A 26,990-nucleotide genomic window follows, 5' to 3' on the forward strand; every position below is an offset into this window, starting at 1 on the left:
AAGAAGGTTCAGCAAATGCAGGCATTCTTTGGGTTACAAGTCACTGGGAAGCTGGACTATAGTACCATGGATGTTATAAGGAGGCCTCGATGTGGTGTCCCTGATATAGCAAACTATCGACTCTTCCCAGGAGAACCAAAATGGAAAAAGAGTACATTGACATACAGGTAATGAGATCAGATTGACTGAAAATTTAATTTTTTTCTTTTCGTCTCATTGTTCAGATGAGGGATATCCACATCTGGCACTTTCTTTGGTAGCGGAGAATTTTGCCCATTTTTTAATATTGATTCTGGATGCACTCATCATCTACCCTCAAAATATAGGATTGGCTTTCAATTCATTATTCTCAGTTCCCAAACTAGGGCTGTTGCCACACTACAAAATTAATGCAGTTTGACACCACTTTAACTGACACAGCTCCATCCTATGGAATCTGGGGATTTGTAGGTTTTTGTGGCACCAGAAAAACCGAGAATTCCATAGCATTGAACCTATGGCTGTTAAAGCAGTGTCAAACTGCATTAATTCTGCAGTGTAGTTGCAGCTTATATGTGATGTTAACTGCTTGCTGAGCAATATTGGTAAGCATTAAGAGATGACTGAGCATAAAGAAATTTTTCATATCACCTTTTCATACCAAACATTAAAAGGAAGCTGCTGGCACATTCAGGCATAAATGAGGAATAAACCAGACATGATGTTCGGCTAGTGGTTAGAAACTGTTAGCACATTTTCCATCAGTAACAGAACTTCTGCAGAAATATTAGTCTGGGACATCACATTTGCAAATGCCCTTGTTTACTTTTTAATGAAAATCACATTTGTCACTAATAAAGTCTTCTGAATATGCTTTAATTCCACAGTTAGCATCTTGTCTGTCTGTTTATCTCTATGTCATTTTTAATCACAGACAAGTATTTTCTTGTACTTCAAAGAGTATATGTATTTTTGTAAATCCTATATGGGCCTCTTTGTGAAGGAAAGGAAGAAATAAAAGTATTTTACCATGAATCCACTCTAGAGGTAATTCCTTCAACAATAAGCCATGTCTTTATCTAATCTGTCATTCTCTAACCAAAGTTACTAAGAATTAGAGGAGTGTAAATGGAGGAGATAGGTTTGTCCTTTCATTCATGTTCTAGTGGAACAGTCTGTACAATAAAGTGTGGGAAGGAAATATTTAGAGCTTCCTAACCCCTTTTACTGAAAACTAAACTATTCTATTATTGTATTATTGTTTCTAGATTTTATTGTCTGTAATTTTAATGGATAGAATTCTTTAATCCTTTTTTAAGGGGGGGGGCGGAAATTGTATATATTGTATTTTTTAAAGGTTGTATGCCGCTTTGATTGTGGTAACAAAAAGCGAGATATAAATTAAACTTTTATTGTTTATATTTTTTATTAAACAAGTAGCAGGAATGTTTCTTCCCTAGAATTAACCCATTTTTCCAGACACAATAGACTCTTGAATATAGGGGAGCGGGAGCAGAACTGAGCATTCCTTTCCCCTACATCTAGGGCAAACACACAGTTCAAAGGGCAGATATGGAGATATGCATTAAAATTGTATTGCTGTTGTCTTCCTGAAGAACTAATTATTTCAGACCAGAGGAAACTGCTTTGTAAGAATGCATACTCTACACATTCATCCACACAAAAAAACATTCTGTATCCTATCTTTCTATAGCCAAGTGAGATGTGTGTGAAATCATCAAGAACTTATAATCTGCCTCTGAAATTCAAGATTCAGGCTGCATCCATACTGTAGAAATAATCCAGTTTGTCATCAATTTAGCTGCCATGGCTCAATGCTATAGAATTTTGTGAACTGTAGTTTTGTGAGACATTTATCCTTCTTCCTTGCTGGTGCAACAACAAACTACAGTTCACAGAATTCCATAGCATTGAACCATGGCAATGTCAAAATGGATTATTTCTGCAGTGCAGATGCAGCCTTAGTCATTTAGGCCCTGTGCAGACCAACCTGGGAGCATTCCATTTTCTTCGTTGATTTTTTTCAGCAATCATTCCAAGTCTTTACTATTTTCTGCTTGTAGTATGGTGTCATCTGCATATCTTAAATTGGTATTCCTTCCTCCAATTTGCACACTTTTTCCTCCAAATCTAATCAGATCTGAAACAAAACATGAACAATAGGAGTTGTGCAGTTTCAACAAATGTCATGCTTTTCAAATGAGACTTCCTTCACCACTTGAGGGAGCACTTTCTCCAGAAATACAATTTCTTTCACATCGTGTCACCTATAACAATACATATGAAACATATACATATACACTCAGACCTCCACATTGCTGGTTTGACATCCGTAGATTTCATTATTTACAAGTTTACATCCACCACCCCTTCTCCCAAAGCCCAAAGCTGCTGTGTGGATATTCACACAACATGGTCTGGCTTCAAGAGATTGTAGTAGCCATAGCCTCTCCTGAAGTCTGAGGCTGCCATGTGAATGTGCATATGGCTATGATCAATAGTGTTCCTCCTCCCAATGTCTGAGGCTATTCTGTGCATATTAACACAGTAGCCTCAAGCTTTGGGAGTGGATTGATGACAGTGGCAGCAATCATTGGTGCTCCTTCCTCCTTATGTCAGAAGCTGTTCTGTATACATTCACACAGTAGCCTCATGGCCAAGATTCTGCATAAGGAGATATAGCTAGAATGACATAGAGCTTTATTACATGTGAAAAGAGCACAAAAATAGAATGCGAGAGCAGGGGCTTTCTCCCTGCTTCTCTGCATGAAGTCATAGCACTTCCACTTTATTCTTGAGGGAAATGGTCATAAAAGCATGTCTTTTGTCATGCTAAAAAATCAGTTTGGCAAAAGGCACACTTTTATGACCATCTCTCTCAGGAAGTAGAAGAGCTACAAGAGCATGCAGAGAGGCACAGAGAAAACCACTACTCTTCCACTGTTTTGGCTTTCTTTTCTCATGTGATAAGGCTCATAGATATGATAACTTAGTTGCATCTCACAATGCTACCCCCAAATATCTACCTTTTAAGCCATGCAACCACCATTCCTACCATCTCCACAGAGTTGGAAAGCATGGTGGTGAGTAATAACACATCCAGTCTTCTTCTTCTAGCAGGGCACATTGCAACAGGCAATTGCAATAGGATCCAGCAAGGAGAGGACTAATCATATCATCATATCACCACCCTGGAAATTCCTCTGTAGGGGCGCAGCATGGCTTGAAAAGTAGGTTTGGAGGCACTTTGTTCACTGTGGCCCAGTATAGGTAAGAAACTGAAAGCACGTAGCCAAGCAGCAAACAAAAAGAAGACATGCCCCATGTGCTCTAAGATGGTCAACTGTTTATTTAGTGTTAGTTCAATGTTTAAAAAGCCCAACATGTTCCAGCCACATGAGGCCTTCTTCAGGCTCTATAACAGTGGTTCCCAACCTGTGGGTCGGGACCCCTTTGGGGGTCGAATGACCCTTTCATGGGGGTCGCCTAAGACCATTGGAAAACACCTATTCAATTACAGTTATGAAGTAGCAACGAAAATAATTTCATGGGTTTGGGTCACCGCAACATGAGGAACTGTATTAAAGGGTCGCGGCATTAGGAAGGTTGGGAACCTCTGCTCTATAAGGATATTTGTATATCAGAGATTGCTGAGTATTGTCCTGTATTTTTAAATACTATAGTTTAAGTGTATTTATATTTGTTTTCAACCCTTGAAGAAGGCCTAGTGTGTTCAAAATGCACCGGGCTTTTTAAACACTGAATAAACAGTTGATCATCTTAGAGTATGTGGTGCTTGTCTCCTCACTGTGGTTCAAAACAGACGAACAGATGGGGCAGCTTCTGGCCACTCTGGGAGCATGACGTTAACATGATGCATGCCCCAAGAGTATCCAGAAGCCTCCCTGGGGCTGTGCTGGAGCCTCCTAAGGTGGCCCAAATCTGAGCCCAGAAGGAGCAGATCTTTTCTGCACCTATTTGGGGTTGCAGCAGGAGATACTCCCAGGGCCATGCTGTGTGTTCACTGTGGCCCCAGAGCAATTGGACTGGGGGCAGCTTTTGGCTGCTCCTTTCTGCCCATCTGCTTCAGCTCTGTGATAGTACAATAATGTAAATGTAAATTAATATAATTGCTGTGTTGTAAGTCAGGCTTGCAACATCATAATTAATGAACAGAGTGCCAGCCAGTATCTGTGTATGTAACTAACAGAATTCTAGTCAAAGCAGTTTTGTTAGCATTCATTATGTTAACTTTGGGAAGTGACTTGGTTATATCCTTACTGACTCCCCCAGCTCCCAGGCCCCAACTCACTGCAGGTAATTAAATTATTTGTCAATTATTACTTCCAAGTGAAGATTATGCCCAATGTGTAATTTCCATTTTTACAGTTTCTGTGCACTAGTTCAATATTTTATCAAGCTCTCATACCACAATCCTAATAACCTTTTCTTAGTCATTAACCACAAACTCAGATTCTGTCAATGTCCACCTGAAGTTTGAACATTCTGCCCCATCTTGCAACCCTTTAACAGTCTTTGCCATTTTAATGACCATTTCCCTACTTGAAGTAGATACTTTCAAAATTAACCATGATTCATTTTTCTTCTGACCACTAAAGACTTTAATTTTGTCAGAAAATACAGTCATATCGGTGTTCAACCCTTCATTCTAGGTCATTTTTGAACAAATGGAAAAGAACTGGCTCCACTACAGATCCTTGGGACCCCATGGTTTATAATTTTTTTCTGTTGAGAGAACTGACCACTTACTCCTACATCCTGCTTTCTCTTCTTCAACCTGTTAAAAATCTATGCAAAGATACTTTCATTTGTCCCATAAGTAGTCCATTTGCTCAAGGTTGTTGGGAAAAGGACTTTGTATAAAGCTTTTTGAAAATACAAATAAATAATCTTCATTTGAATATCCCTATCTTCAGATGTATTGACATTCTGAATACATTGTAAGAATTTACTGAGAGACAATTTACCTGTTGTCATGTACTGGCTAAATGCAGTCCAGAAACACAGAAAGCCAATGAGATTCTAGGCTGCATCAACACAAGTATAGTGTCTAGGTCAAGGGAAGTAATAGTGCCACTGGATACTGCTTTGGTCAGGCCTTGCCTGGAATACTGCATCCAGTTCTGGGCACCACAGTTCAAAAACGATGTTGACAAGCTGGAGCATGTCCAGAGGAGAGTGGCCAAAATGGTGAAGGGTCTGGAAACCAAGCCCTATGAGTATCAACTTAGGGAGCTCAGTATGTTTAGCCTTGAGAAGGGAAGGTTAAAAAACGTGATATGATAGCCTTGTTGAAATATTTGAAGGGATATCATGATGAGGATGGAGCAAGCTTGTTTTCTGCTGCTCCAGAGACTAGGATACAGGGCAGTGGATGCAAACTACAGGAAAAGAGATTCTACCTCAACATTAGGAAGAACTTCATTACAGTAAGGGTTGTTTGATAGTGAAACACACTCCCTTGGGGTATGGTGGTGTCTCTTTTTTGGAAATTTCTAAACAGGGACTGTGTAGCCATCTGTCAAGAGTGCTTTGATTGTGTATCACTGCATGGCAGAGCGTTGGACTTGGTGGCCCTTCCAACTCTTTGATTCTATGATTTTATGATTCTCTTCAGAAAACTGAGTTGATCACAACATAACAGTGTTGTCAGGACTGATACTTTTTTAGTTACACAGCATATTAAAAGCACTTAACAATTCAAACATTTTTGTGCTCTCACGCCCCATTCAGCTTCAAACCAACATATTCCTTTTTTCCCAGGACTGCCCTCCATTCTTCTCCATACCAAGCATTCTCACAGAACTAACCTTGTTGCACACAGTTCATATGTTCTCCCTTCACAGCTGCTCATTACCCAACTCAAGGAAGAGAAACAATTTTCCATCCAGCATCACCAATAGTGTAGAATATCCTATCATCCAGTTTTACAAAGCATATACAGAATACATGATAGCAAAGATGGCAGAATATAGAGCTAGCAAGCATGGCAGGAGCTATGATTCTGATACCTTTGCAGAAGGCCTTGGTGACTTTTTCAACACTGTTTACTTACTATATGCCTACGAATTTGATCTTCAATACTATTTCCATCAATGTATTTGGAAGCTAACAGGCTTGTGATATCCCACCTAGTTTTTAAACATATGTGCTGGAATTCCCTGGCATTTATCCATTTACATATAAATCAATATCAATGGGTATAAATTAAATTTGACAGCATTGTGATCACTGTTTCCAACTCCTACATTTCCCAGTAGATCCTAAGCAGCACATCAGTTCCAGGGTTGCTTCCCTGCTGTGGGTTACTTGTGAGCATCATTAAAGGGCACAGTCATTAAAGATATGTACAAATTTTGGCCAGAATCTGTTGAGGCCTTACTTCTTTGTAAGTAGACTTACATCTGCATTGTGAAGCTGTGTGACATCTGTATTCAGTAGATGACTGCTGTTATATTACTACATAATGGAGCCAGCAAAATGTACGATGTGCATCGGGCACTCTTGCCAGTGTTACACACCTTCACAATTCACTAACAGTGTTTCTTAGCACCTCTGCTATGTAGCTAATATACATAAAATTGCATAATGTAACAAGTCATATTGGATTCTGGTCTTTCTTTCTTTCTTTCTTTCTTTCTTTCTTTTCTTTCTTTCTTTCTCATAACCCCAAAAATACCATTAATCCAGCCAAGATGAGGGCAGTTTAATTCTTTCCACTTAGAATGCTTCCCTGATTTCAATATTACGTATATGTCAAAATCACTCCAAGAATTTTGGTCAGGGGGATAGTAGCATTTTCCCAGTACTACATTGCATATGGTGCCTGATACTGTCACCTACAGTGTTTCTGTAGAAGCCTTAGCCCCTCCACAAGTTGTTTCAAGTTTGATATTTGCCTAACTTGATTTTCAGAGAAGCACCACCTCTATATACCCTTCTCTGCCATCCTACAGCATTTGTGTCCAGAGATTACTATATTCCACTGGTTCTCTCCATACCACCAGGTTTCCATCAAGCTCACTATTATCTACATTTTCCCTGAAAACCAGGCACTCCCACTTAAACACTTCTACCACAGTAGTGGCAATTGGGCAGCTCAAGGCCCATATAGACCATTGTGCAACCTCTGGGTTCCTCCTTGACCCCTCCTCTAATCTTGACCATAAAGTGAAGAACTATGTCTCCAAAAGCCACCATTATGGCATAACGCATGGTACTCCACTGCATCTTTTCAGTAGGCTCAAATCCCATTTTTGAAAATCAGAAAGTGACCTACTGGTCAGTTTCAGTTTTCCTCAAAGAGCAAGTATGGTATTGAAGACCAGAGTGGGTGGGAAATAGGATGAGATGGTCTCTGGATTCTTTTTGACTCCCTAGCTTTCTTCTTGGCCTAGAAACGCCAAAATACAGTGTCCCTTTTCATATATGTCTTGCACAAACAGTAAATCCTCTTGACTGACTAAGAGGTATTCCATATGCTCTTGGCCTGTTATCACTCCATTCACATTTGAGAAATGAGAAGTATTTTCACTTCATTCCGAAATGGATGATTCAGCTCAATCCAGCTGCTTCCCAACTGGTGTAACTTATAGTCATGCATATTACATGGGGGATAGCCAGTCAGTGGCATCACTGGGAGTGTAAGGGGTTCAAGCTGCACCAACTGACCTACTTGGGGGGGGGGATGACATCACTGCTTCCCAAACATCTGCCTTTTGGCAGAAATAGACTGTGGCAATTACCTGCATCCCTTTAAAATGCTGAGGAGATGGTGTGAGTGGGGAGAGGCTTTGTGGGAGGATAAAGGAGAGGCCTAGGGTTTTTTTTTTTAAATCAAAAATTTAAATTTTTTATTGAAAATTAAAATTTTTATTCTTTTCAAATTTTCTTTAAAAACATCAAGTCCCAATCATTTCACTTGCTATCAGTAAACAAACAGGTAACATAAAATAAGATAATGTAAGATGAACTGAACTTTGCAAAGATGGTAAAGACAGAGTTGAGAATTATAAATATAAAGAACAATGTTAAATTGTAAATATAAATGAGATATATAAAGTGACAACATATTATTGAATGAAGTACAATCTGGATGGAAAGTCAAGGAAGAACAAAAGATGAAAATTCAATTAATTATAAAATGTAACGGACGCAATATGATGTATTTTAATTTGTGAAAATTTAATAAAAATATTTTTAAAAACCAAGAAAACATCAAGTCCTACCAAATTTTCACTTTACCTACATGAAACTATGCACATTTAGGCTACATATAGGGGTATTGTAATTTAAAGGTATAATTTTAATTTTGTTAGTTGTTCAAGTCACAGCTGTTACCATTACACTTGGGGATATATGGGAATTAGTATTTATGAGTAACATTAGTACGAAAAACATCACTAAGGATTCTTTATGGTATAGGAAGAAGTCAATGGAAGGGTGCTGTCACCATTAGGTGCCTGATTATTAGATCTGGCAGATATACTGAAAACACATTCATTCCTCAACCTCAGTGTGACAGATGCACCATGAGTTACTGCACCAGGTAATGCCAACCGCCACTGCAGCAAATCTGTAGGGGTTAACTGCAACATCAAAGTGGACTGGGAGCTGAAATCACTATGTTAAGTGCTTATCATGTAGAGCAGCAATGTCACTTATGCAAGACAAGGGAAGACAGTTCCTCCCCATCCTTATTGTAGACCACATTCTTCAGGAACACCTGTATTTCTGACTGGTTCACTGATTTTTGTTGAAATCCCCACTAGGGGCCCACTGCTAACTTCTGGAGTCCCATGATTTTGGCTGCCCAGATAAGCAGTGACTGGAAGACAGAGAAACAAAAGCAGTGTCTGCTCACTTGCCCACACTGTCTGGGTCAGTGTTCTTTTAGCTGGAATTAGAAATGGATTGGAAACTCAAAAATTGGAGGGGAGGTATTTGAGGGCCAAGAATTCTCCAGTGAGAAGAATTGTTTGCTGGCTTAATGAGAAGCCCTGGCCCTGAGCTTTTTTGTTTTCTTTTTTCCCTCCCAACACCATCATGCAGTGCCTGGGGAGGTAGGGCACAGCTGAAGCTAGCCCAGCTATATTATAACAGCAATACCAATAACATTTTTATTTAGATTCTGGTTCATAGTGAACTCAGCACTCTCTAAGCAGTTTAAATCTGTAAGCCAATTTCCCCCAACAAGCTCATTTTACTGACTTAAAAAAGGATGGAAGGCTGAGTCAACCTTGGAGCCCTGGGATAGGACTCACAATGCTGTGGCTGCACTACCTGCATTTAACCACTGCACCACCAGGACTCCTTCAATAGCAAGATACACAATGATAATGTTATTCTCCAGGACTGACAGAGGACTTCCAGGAGTACCAAAGATACCTTCATTGTCTTCTCAGCCATTCCATGCCCTCCTTCAATCACTATGTGGTCATGCCGGGGGGGGGGGGGGGAGGTGTTGCAGGTAACTGAGGATCGGCCATCTATCAAAACACAGCCAGAGGACTCGTCGTTATTTCCAATTCTCCCAACATGGTTATGTCTCCTCAGCTGCCCTCCATCTTCCATGGCCACCTCACAGTCATGTCAGGAAGACAAGAGGCAGATGAGAAAATCCAGGTGTGCTTTCAGAACTAGTGCATGATAGTACGGGCATCCTTTAGGACCTCCTGGAATGCGGTACTTTTATGAGAAATGGTCTTCTTTTCTAGCTCTTTTTTTATGGGTGTTCATTTCTTGTTCCACAATCTATGAGCAAAATACAATATGTTCTCTTCTTTAAAATTTATTAATAACTTTATTCCCAACTAGTTTGATTAAAATCCAGTGGCTATTGCAGTATCTATGGCCTGGGGCCAAAATTAGGGTTCAGGAGAACGGAGCAACTGCACGCTCCTGAACCCTAGTACATGCTGGCGGCACCATCATGGCTCGGCCTCATCTACATGGGGGCCACCATGATGATGCACGTGCTGCACAGCCTGCAGATGTCACTGGCAGGAAGTGGCATCATGGTGGTGCCCTTTCCCATTTACGGCACCACAAAAAAGAAGCCGCTCTAGGCAGCTTCTTTCTGGCAGAACATTATTGCCGCATTGTTTGGTGGCTACGATGTGGGGCAAAGATGGGCAGCACAGAGCCACCCATCGATCGAGCCCCTATATATCCTGAAATGTGCCTTTTCTCTTTCCAGAGTGAAAAAATATACCTCCAGTTTAAGTCATTCAGAAGTGGACAAGGCTGTGGAGATGGGTTTGAAAGCATGGAGCACTGCTGCCCCTTTGAACTTTGTAAAGACAACGTCAGGAGAAGCAGATATCATGATCTCATTTGAAAGTGGAGGTAGGTCCTTTAAGTGAAGTCCACCATATTTGATGCCAAATGTTTTGTTATTATGATTATAAGGGTAAGACTATTTGTCTGCTGAGATAAGCTTTGTAAACCAATGGCATTCATACAAAGGAAAGCATTTACAGTTTTTTGTGGGGTTTTCAGGCTATGTGGCCATGTTCTAGAAGAGTTCTAGAAGGAAGAAACTCTTCTAGAACATGGCCACATAGCCCGAAAACCCCCACAAAAAACTATGGATGCTGGCCATGAAAGCCTTCGATTCCAGATAGCATTTATAATAAATGAGCATTAGTTGCCAGACATGGAAGGGAAGAATACTAGGAATGTGGGGGAAACGTAATTTACAGACTTTTGCTCCTGTTCCCAGTCCTATTCAAGGTTTTCCCATTCTCAAGAGATGATGGAGAAAAGCAATAATTTTTTCTTCCTGAAACAGAGAAACTTTCTTTTCCCCACAATGATGGAAAACAGCATAATCGTCTAAAAAAAGCTATGGAGCTTCCCTAAAAGTGGCATAGTTTTCTGAAAGGCCATGCAGCTTTTCCACAAAAGCTACAGAGCTTTCCTAAAGAGGAAGCGTAAAACTAAATGTTGAACATCTTTAAACATTGCATAGCTTTAAAAGTTTTTTCTCCTCCTAAAAGAAGGAAAAAGCCCAAAATGGGATGATAGGCAGCTTCAAAAGCTATGGAAATTTTGAGAAAGACAGCATTATGAACAGTTAAAAAGCCAAATGGTAAACTAGAGGGATATGGTTCTAATTCATAAACTATCACCATGAATGAAAATGACATTGTCTGGCATCCTGTTAGGAATTTATAGAGTTGTAAACCAACTTGCAATAATGTAGTTCAGAACTGCAGCTTTGCATAATGGTAAAATTCCCAGGAGAAGTGTTGTTGTAGCTGCTCCATTGGGACCATTATACAAACATTGTAAGTACTGTGCCAATTGTACAATAGTTGATGCACAACAGTACAGCACTTTTTAGGACAGGCTCCCCTTATGCAATGACAGCACAAGGAGAAGACGGGCAATGGCACTCACCAGAGACATGGGGCACTGCTAATCCAGAACTAAGAAGAATGGAAAGTTGTGGGCCAGGAAAATATTGCCCTTTTGCAGTGCCCCTTTTTGCAATGGGAGCCCCCACTGCATAATGGGACATCTTGCATAGTGTATATCATATCAGTGATGTAGCATTACCATATAGTTACACATCACAGCTCATGATGAAAGGTCTTGGCCAAAGCATTCTTTGCATCAAATGATAGACACACTTGGGCAGCACTTCCATAACAATTACCAAATTTCATGCTATCAGCCAGCAGTTTCAAGGGTTAATCTTCTGGTCAACAGTTCCCAGAACCATCCAGTTAGCATGGCACAGGCCATGCAAGTTGGGAAATTCCAGGAGTTGTAGTCCAAAAAACCAGCAACTTTTCCAAGCTCTGAAAACACCCATGTTGTGATCTTGAGGCATTCTAAAACCACAACTGTGAGCATCATGCAGTTTACATTTTGTTAATCTAATTGAATTCTACACTGTAGAAATAATATAGTTTGACACACCACTTTAATTACCATGGCTCCATCCTACAGAATCCTGGGATGTAGTGTATATCCACCCCAATGGCTACTATGAGATACCATGTGCTATGAGTGTGACATGACATTATCTTCTTCTTCTCTGTTAGATCATGGAGATTCTTATCCATTTGATGGGCCACGGGGGACTTTAGCACATGCTTTTGCACCTGGGGAAGGACTGGGTGGAGACACCCATTTTGACAACGCTGAAAAATGGACAATGGGAATGAATGGTATGAGCAAAACCATTTAATGACTTAAAATTTCCAGAAGGCACAGTTTGCATGACTAATCAGCTGTGGCCGAAATAAATGAGATGAAGTTCAATGTGCATAAAAAGGTGGGCATATGAAGAAGGTATATCTTGAGGAAATCATCACTCAAACTCTTGAGTCTTCACCCTTGAGAAATAGCATTGTGTATGGAATTCAAGTCGCTTGTCTTTTCCTCAATACTGGTACTCAAGGAAACTTACAAATTACTAAAACCAGTAAAAAATATTGTTATAGAATCATAGGTCCATTACACACGGGACTTAAAGTACGGACTGGGTCCGTACTAGGGTTAGGAAGGGGTGTCCCTTCTGGACACCCCTAACCCTAGTACAGACCCAGTCCGTACAAAACGGCAGCGCCCTATGTAGACGGCGGCGCCATTACGGCGTCACGAACATGCCGCCTCTATATGGGCCGGCGTGGACATGACGTCATCACGCCGTGCCAGGGCGCATAGTGCGCCCTTTCCCCGGCCGCAGAAGGAGCTCCGAAACGGAGCTCCTTTTGCAGTTTGTGTCGCTGGCACAGCCTTCAAATGGCTGCACCAGCGACACAGAGGAGAAAGGGGCCGAGTGGCCCCTTTCTCCTCCTCCCCGCTGCCGCCGGGTGTCCTTGGGGCTTGAAGCCCCAAGGACACCCCTTTCCAGGCCGCAAGGAAATGGCCTTTTGCCGCTTCCCCATGGCTTGAAAAGCGGCGGATTGGGGCCTCGGAGACTGCCGTTCTGGTAGCTGAGGCCCCGATACACCGGGGAAAGGGGTGGGTGCAGGCCGCCCCAAATAGGCGGTCTGTAACCTGCCATAGAGTTGGATGAGACCACAAGCACCATCCAGTCCACCCCCCTGTCATGCTATTATTATACTGATATTATATTATATTACATTGTTATTATATACAAGTAAACAACACCCAGAAGTAAAACCATTTAAAATCTATTTAAAACAAACAAAACAGTACACTATCAAAGGACATAACAGATTCAGGGATAGCTCAGGAGTGTTCAACTGCCACAATACACCCCCTGCACATCCCAGTACTTTCATTTCTCTTCAGAGTCCCTCTCAAAATTGCATTTGTGGTAGTATGGTTTGGGGGCTTGGTATGGGTAGGTGGAGATGTTCCTGCCTGTTTCCATGTGTTTGAGAATTTTTCTGTGCAGTTTAGGGGCAAAAATTACATTATTATTATTATTATTATTATTATTATTATTATTTTGGCTTGGTTTCGTTTGGTTTGGGTTGGGTTTTGTTTTGTTTTGTTTTTTTAGAAAATTGGGGGTTATGGGGCTTTGGAAGACTGTCAGGAAGTATTAGGGGCCATAAAAATACAGGCTGAGTGTCTCTTATCTGAATTACTTGGGACCAGAAATGTTTTGGATTTTGGATTTTTTTAATTTTATTTTTAAATATTTGCATATACATAATGAGATATCTTGGCGATGTGGGACCAACGTATAAATATGAAATTCATTTATCTCTTGTATACATCTTATACACATAGCCTGACAGTAATTTCATACACAATATTTTTAATAATTTTTGTATGAAACAAAATTTGTATACGTTGAACCATCAGAAAGCAACGGTGTCACTATCCAGCCACCTATGTGAACAATTTTGAATTTTGGAAATCCAGATAGGAGACATTCAGCCTGTAAGGTCCAAGTGCCACATGCAGCCTACACACCACATTTTTTCTATTCCTGAGCTAGAATGCAAATTCATTGCTGGCTAAACCTCTTCTTGCTACATACATATTGCTGAACATTGCTTTCATCCCTAGTCTAGTTGATAATACATCTTGATTTGAATTAAACACAATCTATCATAGATCATTGCACTCATAAAGAAAATAACCATTTATCATTACAGCGGTACAGCAATCCATCAAATTGTATACAACAATCATTTCATAGTGTGCCACGATGGGGGCATAACATCTATAGAAACTACTGATGTTGACAATATGACATAAACCTCATGTGAATTATAGAACCCACATTGTTTTGTATTACATAGGATTTAATTTATTCACTGTTGCTGCTCATGAATTTGGCCATGCACTGGGTCTTGCCCATTCTACTGACCCATCAGCACTGATGTATCCAACATACAAATATCAACATCCATTTGGCTTCCATCTTCCCAAAGATGATGTGAAAGGAATCCAGTCACTGTATGGTAAGAACATTTTAAAAGTTTTTTCTCCCAAACCCTTCTGTGCCCTAATTCTTTAAATTCCTTAGATTTATCCATCCTCTGTTCCTTTCTGTCCTGTATTTAATCCTCTTGAACTTTATGCTCTTCTCTCTAAAACCCATGGACAAAAAAGAAATACAATAACCACCACTGTGCCTCGATATATGCATAGATTACTATATTTAATTGCCTAGAAAACTGCATCTCCATGATATGTCCAAAGTCTCAGTTTAGTCATCTTAGCTTCTAAAGATAATTCAAGTTTCATTTCCTCTAGGGCCCCTTTATTTGTATTTTTGACAGTCCATGGTATCAACAAAAATCTCCTCCAGGGCCACATTTCAAATGAGTTAATTGTCTTCCTATCAGCTGTCCGGCTTTCACCATCATACCGAAAAATCTGAAATACAATGGCATGGACAATTCTGACTTTGGTAATAAGTGATATAACATTACTTTTGAGGATCTTGTCTAGTTCCTTCAGGTCTGCCTTTCCAAGTCCTAGTCTTTTCCTGATTTCTTGACTGCAATCTCTATTTTGATTAATGACGAAGGCAAGATATAGGATATTTTTGACTATTTCAATGTCTTCAGTATCTGCTTTAAAATTATGTAAATCATCTGTTGTCATTATTTTTGTTTTCTTCACGTTCAGCTGTAACCTTGCCTTTGCACATTCTTTTTAAAATTTCTTCAATAGTTATTCCAAGTCTTTTCTGGTTTTGCGAGTAATATGGTGTCATCGGCATGTCTTAAATTGTTATGTTCCTTCCAAGACCCATCCAGCTTTACATATTATATATCCAGCATACTAGTTAAACAGATAGAGTGGTGAGATGGATCCTTCCCTTTCAAATACTTTTGACAGCTAGAAACACATCTTTAAATTTAAACAAAATATGCTTTAAAATGTTCATACTGTGATACATGGAATGAGAAGAATGGGGAATGCCTAATGAGATTTGAAAATACATGTTTATATTTGTATTTATATTATGATATAGATATTAGTTGGAAATCAGCTGAAGTTTGCAATTTTTCACTTTGTGTGTCATTTAGAAATATGCTTTGCATTATTCATCAAAGCTGGAGAAAAAATAATAGTGCTTCTGCAAAAACAATCATATGATGAACTTATATGGATGATTCAAAGTGTTCATACTTGGTTTTCTTAAGAATACCAAATTTAAGTTTCCTTCCGTTCTTGAATCAAGTTTCCTTCTTTCTTTTTAACCTGACCCAACTCTGCTCTCACTCACAACTGTCCTTACTTGCTCTCAGTGACATCATCACATGAGTAGACAGATCTGATGACTGCGGAGTGCGGTGATGTCATCCCATTCATTTTCTCACCATTGAGTGTCTGGGAGCATTGCTGTGAGAAATCTAGGAAAGAAAAGGACACCGCAGCCACACAGTCAGAGGGAAAAAGGAAATGAAAATGTCAGAGGGGACTTTTGGTTTTTGTTTTATTTGGGGCATTAACAAACACCAATGCAATGCTTTAATCTGGGGCATGAGTATATTTTTTGTATAAAAATAACCCATGTCTGGAGGAGCATTTGTAGGTGGAAAATCTAGGCTATTTTACAACATCCAATCATGCAAAGCCAAAAGAGACATATTCACACAAAGTGTAACAATTGTTTGAAGTATCTGTCACCTGTCTTTGCTTGTAAAAAGATGTAACCAGCATGAATGCAATAGATATCATGACAAATTTTGTTCTCTCCTTCACCCCAAATTATTTTTCTTTGTTCAAAAAAACTCTCCATGTCAGGCAGCTGAAACTCATGAACAACTCTTCAGGTACCAATGTCACAAAATGCCTAGCTTGAAGATCTAGTTCTATATACATTCTGCAACACAACATGGCTCTGGCTGCATCTGCACTACAGAAATAATCCAGTTTGACACTACTTTAACTGCCATGGCTCAATGCTATGAAATACTGGTAACTGTCATTTGTTGTATAGCACCAGAATGCTCCAAAAGAGAAGGCTAAAATTTACACACACACACACACACACACACAATACAATCCCCAGAAATCTATAGCATTGAGCCATGGCATTTAAAGTGGTGTCAAACTGGATGATTTCTGCAGTGTGGATGCAGCCTCTAAGAACTAAAATATCCCATCTATCAAGGTGAATATTGAATGTTAATATTTCAATAATCTCACTTTTTTTCAAGAAAAAAATAAACAATTTTTTTAAAGGAACAAAAATCTATGCTAACCAAAAATTATTTTTATCCTGGGGATATTTGGCTCAGGCATATATAAAATAAAGTACCACCGAGTATATATTAATGTATAGGAGGATATTCATAAATAAAAAGAACGAAAAGGAAGGAGGGAAGGAAGGACGGAAGGAAGGAAGGAAGGAAGGAAGGAAGGAAGGAAGGAAGGAAGGGAGAAAGGAAGAAATCATGCATGGATTAACTATACGATTCAGTGGTGGTAGTTGTTATGTGCCCTCCAAGTTATAGTGATCCTGTCCTAGAGTTTTCTTGGCAAAATTTGGTCAAAGGTTTTCCATTGCCTTCTTTTAAGATTGAGAGAGTATGACTTTTCGAAGATTGCCCAGCGGGTTTCCATGGATAAGCAAGGATTCAAACCATGGCCTCCCAGAGTTTTAATCCAACATTTGAACAACTACATCAAATTGGCTCTACACAGTTCTATACATGTCTAGACATAGGTGATGTAAGTTTCCTTGTGTTCAATTGATACTGCACCCAGGTAAGTGTAAGAGCAAAGAGCTAGCATGGGTACAGTGGTTTGAGAGTTGGACTACAACTCTGGAGATCAAGGTTCGAGTTGCAACTCAAGTATAAAAGCCCACTGGGTGATCTTGGCCAGGTCATAATCCCTCAGTCTCAAAGGATGGCAATGGCAACCCCCCTCTGAAGAAACTTGCCAAGAAAAATCTGTGATAAATTCACTCAGAGTCACCATAAAAAATGAGTTGTAGGCACACAACAACAAAAAACCTTTGTATAACTACTTATATATATGGACCATTGCCTTCAGTGACTTCATGCTCAACTAATATTGCATGACATTAGAGTATAGGTGGGGAAAATATAGTCCATAAACTGCAATTGGCCCCCAATGTGATATATTATAGGGCCTCACAGAGCACTCCTATGCCCAAAATTAATTGAAAGAGAGTTTATTTGCATAAAATAGGCTGCCCTCAGCCACTGCCCAAAAATCTAAAACCTCAGCAATGAAAATGGCAAATCAATTTCTGACCAGTTCCATCCTTTAATTTTAATTTTTCACTCATTTAATTTTTTGATGTTTCTAGGACTAGAAAAGTCTCCTAAGTTGCTCACCAGAGCTGCACTAATTTTCACTGCCTGGTCAAACAAATCTGTGTTTGGTATTTCAGGCTCACGGCAAAGTGGCTCCAGAGTACCCCAAGTCCCACACCAGCCTGTACCAAAAGCACCAGCACCAACTAATCCAGACCATTGTGACTCCAGATTTTCATTCGATGCTGTCACAATGCTGGGAAGGGAACTTCTTTTCTTCAAGGATAGGTAAGATTTCCAGTTTATGAAATCTGCCGTTGCTTGCTGGTTTCATTTTCTGAAAGATATATAGGCTTTAATGGTTCGTTCAAAAGTAGTTCCTAGATATACTAACCAAATATGGTTATTTAGTTCGGACACCATTTTCAGGGGGGGGGGGACACCAGCTGCATACCTTTGTGATGCAACCATATTGCTTCACATGTAACTTGGTTCTGAAGAACTGAACTTTGAGCGTTCCCTTTATGTGCTTCCCTTTTTGGAATGACTTGGCTCTTTTGCCAAATGGGGAGCTTGCTCATGTGTGGCAGAGAACTAGTATGATATAGCAACACACATAAGCTTTGCTTCTTCATTAAAAAAAAAAGCTTGTATCTCCATTATTTGTTGGGGCACTGCTTACACAATATTTTGCAGGGAATCATTAACAGATATGCAGCTATCAATTAATACTAGAAGTCTATACTGTATTTTACATACATGTGCCTTTGTACCAGTACAACCAGAACTTAGAAATGTTGGTTTTTGCTACTACAGTTCCCAGAATCTCCCAGCCACCATGGATAGCTACCCTGCTGGCTCAGATTTTGTGACCAGAATCTTATCAATGGCATACACCACATTAAATACCTTTACATTGGCAGTTTCACTTTGTAGGATGTTGCCCAAGGGTCATATCCTAGTTATGGTTGTGCATATGAAATCCATCAGCATAACTGTTTATGAAAGTAGGTGTGCTTTTCAAAGCACTGTAAGGAGTAATGACTGGGGACCTATCAGCTGTTGCACAATGGAAATGCACGTTTGCATGATGGAAGTTTCACAATTGTCAGTGCAATTGGACACTCCAATAGACAGTTAGTGTAGCACACTTATAGCATAACTACACTGTTGTAACTTAATGCCACATTTAATGACTTTTGACTTCGAGCAGAAGTAACATTTTCAGGTTCTGGTACAAATTATAATGTGGAGAACTATCCTTATACACTCACCTTTTTTACTTATTCAACCATTTATATTCCACCTTTCCCTTTTTAAAAATATTGAAGGAAAGATAGTAACACAGGCTCTGAAGCACAGCTTATAAGCAGAAATGCCTAGCAGTTTTGCTAGGTCTGGGGCCCAGCCCTACTGGCTTCAGATATGTAGTTTTAAAAGCAACATAATGCAAGTCAAGGGTTGGAAACAAGATTGGCCCCTTTCTTTTCTGTCAACTGTACTGGAAAAGAAAAACAATCTGAGCCTAGAATCAGACATGTGTGTATGCTTTCTAGCTGCTTATTGATTTACAACAATCACATGAATTTCATAGGTTTTTTGGGGGGCAACAAATACTCAGAGGTGGTTTTGCCAGTTTCTTCCTCTGAAATGTAGCCTACTGCAGCTGGTATACATTGGTGATCTCTGATCCAAGTACTAACCAGAGCTGACCCTGCTTCATTTCCAAGATCAGACAGGATCTGGTCCCTTTAGGGTATAAACTCCTATTTAACCTGTACATAGTCATTACAGAAGGAAGTGCCCAGTACATCCCTGCACAACCTCCAACACCCTCACACTCACAGCTGACAGGTTGGCTGCACATGTCCATTTCACAGTCAGGAAAGAACAGGTTAGGCTTTGTGTAATCTCACACTCCACCAAGCTGAAATAAGAGCAAAGCCTGTATGTTTTGTTATTTTCCCCCTGGAAACAACAATAGAAACGAGTAATTTTACTATTTCAAAACAACAAGAGAAATAAACCTATCCTATTTTGTTTCTTCTTTCTTCTTCTTAAACAGGCTGTTCTGGAGAAGGCAGGCTCAACTCAAAGCCAGCGTCCAGCCACTCTCCATTAGAAGCTCTTTCCCTCAACTCATGTCCAATGTAGATGCCGCCTATGAAGTGCCTGAGAAAGGAGTTGCTTATTTCTTCAAAGGTTGGTCACTTTTGAAACCATTTGTGAACCCATTTTGGAGTGTGTGCTTTGTACAAAAGAAAAAAAAAGGCTGGGCATAGCAAGGATTGTTTCTCATTTGTGTATAGACAATATGTGTTGAAATTCTTGTTCATCCGCCCTATATACCTTGTTGCCTTTTAGTCCTATTACCAACATCGAAGAAAGTTTCACTACTGGCCCAATCAGTTTCTGTTTGAGGAATTAGGAAGGATGGCATCATTTTTACCTCCAGGTAGCAAAGTGTATTGGGATGTATTTGCACTGAATTGCAATGCCAGTTTTGAACCTCTTTCACTGTCATAGCTCTAGTCTAAGGAATTCTGGGGTTTATAGTTTAGTGAGGCACTTGAAATTCTCTGTAGGCAGGCACTCAGAGAGAAAGAGAATTTGAAATATCTCACCAAACTACAAACACAAGGCATGCAACCATGATTTTAGTTAAAGTGGTATCACACTGTAATAATGTTGTAGAGAAGATACAGCTTCAGGGTGGCCCTGCTGTCACTGTTCAGGCAGTTTCGAAGCTTGCTCTTCACACATGAGGTGGAAGATTAAACAATACCCATAATGAATGCTACCCTACAGGCGAAATTCCTTACAAACAGAATATTAATGTGAGGAATATGAGGAGAAAAAGAAAGAGAACGATGGAGAGGGAGAGAAAAAGATACAGAAATGAGGAGATGGAGAGAGAGGGGGGAAGAAGTGATGATGAAAGTAAGTAAGGCACTAGAGGTATAGGGTTTCCAGAACCACTTGTTCTTGCCACTATTTCACAATCATGAGAAAGTGCAAGGGCACCAGTCACACTGCAAAAGCACCAAGCTTATTACACAAATAGGATTCCAACCTGTGAGTCTAGGGATTTTTTTAACAGAAGAAACATTCAGATATGTCGTTTCACCACCTGAAGTGGAAAGTGGTCCAGTCCATTCTACCACTTTTTCATTCTTCCAGTTCATTATGCTCACCTATGAGCAGTGCAATATCAATAGCATGTACATTTCAATATCATTCATGAGATCAAACTCACAACCTGTGGCTGCAGTACTGGCATTTAACCACTGTGCCACCAGGGCTCCCTATAATACCAGACTCAAATACTGTACCACAAAAGATCATACTGTCACAGATTGGGAACATTCAAAGATATAGCTGTGTTAGTCTGTAGAATCAGTACATAGAGAGATCTTGTAGCACATTTGAGACTAACTGGAAGAAATAATCATGTGGAGGTGAATCAGAATTTCATGAACTGATACCTGCAAAGATCATAAGCCTATTAGCCCCAAACAGGCCACCATCAACATATTCTGGTCTTGCCGGTGATGATACTCTTTTTGTGTGTGAAACCTCAGGCAAGAACCAAAAGCAAATTTATTGAGAAACCCACATCCATAGGACCACACCTTGACTACATGTGTCAGATATCAGGAAATTCATGCTATAAGTGTGTCAGAAGGGAATATAACATTTTCTTTCATTGGAAATGAACAATGTTCAGCACATAAAGAATTAAAGATGTCTTAGGGCTAGTCTACACAATTAAAATACTCCTCATTCCAGTTGAAGATAGAGCCCCACATTATTCACAGGAGTTCAGGCTTTTTGCAGGGAGAGTGGCAAAAAAACTCCTTAAACTCAGTAGGAAAAATCTTTACTAGCCCTTGGAGATAGCAGCAGTAAAATGGTTAAGTATTTTTAAGTAACCTAAAGTCTCCTACGCTCTTATCCACCTATTCTAACCTCTGTGAGATGTAAACCAATGCTCTTGGGGATCTTTCCATCTCCTCCCATTCTGCCCTACTTATTTTTTCACTGTTTACTTAAAAGTGAAACTAGCTTAGTTCAATGTTAGCATAACGCCCTGAGATAGCTTCCTACCTTTATTGGAGCTTATATAATAATACCTTTGTTTGTTAATCAATCCATCGGGGTCTTTACTCCTTAATCAAAATTACTTGATGCTACACGCAGACACATGTGCATGCACAGAAACACACACACACACAATACCATATTTATTTTTTGTTTCCCCAGGCCCTCATTACTGGACAACTCGTGGTTTCCAAATACAAGGTCCTCCACGAACCATTGCAGACTTTGGGTTTCCTGGGAATATACTACACATTGATGCAGCTGTCCACCTGAGGGATGAAAAGAAGACACTCTTCTTTGTAGAAGATGAATATTACAGGTTCCTTTATCCTTACCTCCCATATTACACACACACACACCACACACACACCACACACACAATACAAAATAGGGAGAAAAATGTGATGTTTTCTGTTTCTCATACTAAGTCTTGGATCAGTCCAGGATTTGAAGCAACAAATTCTAAGTAATATACTTGCCAATGACAAGTTAGCAGGAGAAGCAGCAACAGAGGGATTGAGTGCATAGCAATGTTTTATTTCAAAAGTAACTAAAGCAGGAACAAGAATACTTCACTGGTATAATTAATATTATTTTCTAGTTATTTTTAGAAGTTACTTTTCAGGACATCTTAAACAACATCCTCCCCATTTTCATGCTGCCCTCTTAGGAATCCTATGGGTTTCCTTTCTCCCCCAAGGAAAGGAAACATAATAATGAATGCAATGAATAATGTAGATAACCCATTTTTATAGCATAAGTAACATTGACAAATCACTTTTTAAACAAATAATATAAGTTCATTAAAAAGTAACTTTCCAGGCCCTGAGATACTTGATAAAAGTGACTGAGAAATAATTAGCTATAAACTCTGTATTTTAGCTGATCTTTCCATACATTTAGTAAAGAGAGAGAGAATAATATGAATAACTGTGCAGTTATAAATAAAAGTCATCCAGATTGCTCAGGACTATTGGACTGAACTTAGTTATCTGGTCATTAGACTATATAGATTGGACATAACTACTGTCAATCCAATAATTTCAATAGATCAACACAAAGTTTAAATTATTCTGGTTTGAAACTATTATTTTTCATACATACACTCACATACAATAGATAGATAGATAGATAGATAGATAGATAGATAGATAGATAGATAGATAGATAGATAGATAGCCTCCTATATGCAATGAATTTGTTGTTGTTGTTTTTTACATGTATGAAACTTACCTTGAGTAAAAGTTCATCCATTTCTCATGCTGGAGCTCATTTTGTGCATGCACTGAGATACAGATTCTTTAATCTTAATCAGCATGCAACTATGAAACCAGCCATGCCTGTTTGGGCATTAAATATTCTGCTATCCAGGTAATTCCTATAGATATTTTTAACACAGAATTGGGCAAGACGGCACCAGAGCTTAATTTTAACTGCTGTTGTTGCTGTTGTTGTGTTTCTTCAAGTCATTTCTGATTTGTGATGACCAAAAGGTGAACCTATCATGGGGTCTTCTTGGCAAGATTTGGCCAGAGGAGATTTACCATTGCCTTCCCCTGAAGCTGAAAGTATATAACTTGCCCAAGGTCACCCAGTAGGTTTCATGGCCAATCTAGGAATCGAACCCTGTTCTCCAGGATCATAGTCCAACACTCAAACCACTACGCCATGATGGCTCTCTTTAACTGACAATGATAAGTATGATAATTAAAGTGGAAAAAACCCATGATTCAAATGGGCACAGAAACTTACATGCATGGCTTACTAGCTAGAGAGCAAGAGAACTCAGGAATATGACACGTGGAAAGAACTGTGCATATACACATTCCAGATTTATTGCAGACATTATCAAAAGGCTAGAGTTAAACGTGGGGACAAAAATTCTCTTTAATACTGGTGGCACATAAAGATCCACTTGTATACTTAAGTAGACAGAGCCAATGGCAGTGGCAGCAGAAGTGGTGGTGTGACTCGTAGCTTACCAACTCTTCAGGAGGATATCCCAGGAAATTTCTGGTGGCTGTTTTAGTCATGGAGTTGAAGGGCACATCTGTGCCCATGTACCACCGAATTTCAGCGCAAATGGTGAAACAGCTATCAGATACCTCCTTATTTGAAGGGATTCCTGGGTACTTTCTTAGCCAGTTTTCATACAAATAGCCTTGTTAGTCTGTTGAAGCATAAATAGGAAAAAGGGGAGTGGGGAAGGAATCCAACAGCACCTTTGAGACCAACTGATTTATAGTTTTCATTGATATAAATCTACATCTTCAGATGCGCTGATAGAGTAATAGTAAAACCACAACTATGCCATAATTACATAGTTGTGAAAGTGGAAATAGAAACAGTGCAGGAAGACTGGGAAGAGAAACAACTGGACTGAATATTTCAACCTTTTTGGTCATATAGTAAGGTCTCAGTCCTTGAACAAGAAAATTACAAAGGAAAGCCAGAAAGAGAAACAGATGGATTGAATTATATACACAAATTCCAATCCATTAGTATGAACAAAGATAATATTTTCATTAGCACAGTACATCAGTGCTTACACATGCTCAAAAGTAATTATGAAACCAGGCTTGCAACTCTATTGCAATCATTACAGTGAAATGTTTTTTTCAGGAACATCTTGCATAAATAAATGACCAGCTATAGCTATAAATAGATATCAAGATATATATAGTTACAAACTTCCTGTTCATGACTCTCTTTTCTCTCTTAAAAGCTATGATGAAGTAAAAAGGAAAATGGAGAAGGATTTCCCAAAGAGTATTGAGGATGAGTTCTCAGGAATCAATGGCAGAATAGACGCGGCTGTAGAAGTGAATGGTGAGTATATTCCACATAACCAAGTCATGTCTCAGGACAGTCTGATCTTTACATCATGGAATAATGAAATGGTATTAGATATAAGGCCTCAGTTCTCACTGTAGCCAACCCATCCTTCATACGACTGATTGGACTGCCTCCAACACTAAAAACCCAATGACCTTCTTGGACTAGGAATGATGATTTAGCTATTTCTGCATCTCAGAGCATCAGCTTGCTCCCAATGCTATTCCTTCTAAATTAGGCCCAAATAAAATATGATATCATGTTCTGTAGTTATCACTTTTGAATATCCAGATCTGAACTCTCCAATGCTTAAGAGTGGAGGAGATGCACCAGTCCCACCCTTCTCCCATCTCAGGGCATGTATAAACTGGCAAATTACACTAATTTCCTCCTGCCCTCATCATGATCTGTTTACATGATACAGGGCTAAAGCCCTGATTCAAGTGTAGACTATCTTCACAAGGGAAGTCAAGTTCCACACTAAATCCACCCAAACTACCTAAATCATATTTTAAAAATTCATATTTTGCTCAAGGTTTGGCAGGAAAATTTGGAGCACTGTGCAGCAATGCAGGACGCATGTCTCCACACAAATCCCACTGTGCCACCCAGTGGTGGCAGGGTTGGTGTGAGCTGCTCCCGCTGAAGGCTCAACAAGGTGCCCAACCATGTGGTTGGTATTGAGCTACTCGTTTCTGATCTCAGAGGGAGTGACGTGAATCAGTAGCAGTGGCACTGGGAGGCACATCAGGATGCATGTGTAGACAGATCCTCACTCCAGATTGCAGAAGTAATAGGTAGAATCCAGGGCCAGAATATTCCAGGAACAGCCCAGAGTATTCTATCTGGTGTAGATAAGACCTCGTTCTGTCAGTGCAGCTGCCACTGCTCTTTAGAGGTCCTTCCTCAGAATCAATCATCAGAAGACGGATGTCCTTAGAAAATGCCTATGCCACTGAAAAAGAGGCAATCTCCTGCAGCAGCATTAGTGGTAGTACAGTTGGCTCTCCACATTTGAGGCTTTGACTATTGTGCCTTTGATTATTTGTGGTTTAGATTAATATGTTCTCTCTAGGAATCTCTAAATGCTCTAGTGCAGTTCTGCTAGAAGCTGACCATAGAGTTGTGCTGGAGAACCTAGAAATTCCTAAAGAAAAAACTTCTCTAGGCATTTGTAGGTCCTCCAGCATCACTCTATGATCAACTTCTGGCAGATGTTGACCACAGAATTGCACTGGAGGACCTGGAGATTCTGTTAGGTGTTTTTTACTTGCAGTTTTTCCACATTCATGGGGGTCCTTCACCCCTAACCCCCAGCGAATATAGAGGGACCACTGTATTGGTAGCTGTTGTAATGTTGTTATTATTACTGCTGTTATAGCTATGGTTATAAATTCAATTATATTCCATCTTTCCCCAACATTAAAATTCTCAAGATGTCTTAACAAAAATTAAAACAAATACAGATCAAAATACATGCAAAAAGACTAGTAACAACCTAGAAAGGTAGTGTGGGGACTGATATCTTAATAAGAAGACCTATGCCCATAGTGGGATGAATATGCAAAAATCCTTGGGAAATGGTAAAAAGGGGAGCTTTCAAGTGTTGAAACCTAGATGAGAGGAATCCTGGATTGATAAGAATTTTCATAGTTTAGAATTTATTCTATGCAAAATTCACACACGGCTGTTTTGCACATAAAATAGCATTTTTCTGAGCTAGAAACAGCTTTTGGGGGGCAGAAAATTATATTACTGTGCATAAAGAGTGTTTCCACCACAGAAAATGCTGTTTTCTGCACAAATTACCATTTGAAAATTTTGTGTAGGATATGTCTCAAACTGCTAATAGTTTTAGAAAACTGCATAGTTTTTAAAGAATTTCAACAAGAAGAAAATTGTTAAAATTACTCTTTTGAGAAGCAAATTAATGAAGAATTACATCTCTAACCCCAAGCTGTTGTTGTTACATGAGGGAGAATTGTCAGGCAAAGGGAGCACCTTCCATCATCTCCTACTGTATAGGTACAGTGGCGTAGATGTAGGGTCTACCAGTGCAATGTATGATCCTAGCCTTCATGTTTGTGCTGCTACTACTATACCTTTATAAGTAGGTACATTTGAACAAAACAAACACGGTGTGAAATTCACCTCACTAACTAAATGGAAGTGTTGAGAAAGAACTTTGTAACATATCCTATGTTCTTATTTTTAATCCTTCCTCTTTCTTTCCCTCTCCCTCTTTCTGTAGGATTTATTTACTTCTTTTCTGGTCCTAAAGCCTATAAATATGACAGAGAAAAGGAAGATGTTGTTCATATTGTGAAATCCAGCTCCTGGGTGGGTTGCTGA

At 39.5% G+C, this 26,990-nt stretch overlaps 1 protein-coding gene across 1 annotated transcript; it reads left to right on the forward strand.

Moving 5' to 3' along the window:
* Nucleotides 1-26,990, forward strand: LOC149320009 (matrix metalloproteinase-20-like). Its single transcript, XM_089508255.1, has 9 exons — nucleotides 1-167; nucleotides 10,220-10,368; nucleotides 12,075-12,200; nucleotides 14,259-14,459; nucleotides 17,864-17,990; nucleotides 19,768-19,904; nucleotides 21,966-22,122; nucleotides 24,529-24,632; nucleotides 26,890-26,990. The coding sequence occupies exons 1-9, from the start codon at nucleotides 16-18 to the stop codon at nucleotides 26,988-26,990; spliced, it is 1,254 nt and encodes a 417-aa protein (XP_089364381.1). The 5' UTR covers nucleotides 1-15.

The sequence above is a fragment of the Sceloporus occidentalis genome, unplaced genomic scaffold (genome assembly GCF_023333645.1).
Source record: "Sceloporus occidentalis isolate IW3139 unplaced genomic scaffold, rSceOcc1.0.p SCAF_2, whole genome shotgun sequence".
NCBI lineage: Eukaryota > Metazoa > Chordata > Lepidosauria > Squamata > Phrynosomatidae > Sceloporus > Sceloporus occidentalis.

What these genes read in the sequence shown, in the direction of transcription:
- LOC149320009 (XM_089508255.1), top strand. Translation starts at nt 16, where the DNA reads ATGCAGGCATTCTTTGGGTTACAAGTCACTGGGAAGCTGGACTATAGT. An exon ending in TTTTTCTCCCAAACCCTTCT is followed by an intron (nt 14,460 to 17,863) that starts GTGCCCTAATTC and finishes GTGGCTCCAGAG; the next exon opens with TACCCCAAGTCCCACACCAG. An exon ending in CTTCTTTTCTTCAAGGATAG is followed by an intron (nt 17,991 to 19,767) that starts GTAAGATTTCCA and finishes CTTCTTAAACAG; the next exon opens with GCTGTTCTGGAGAAGGCAGG.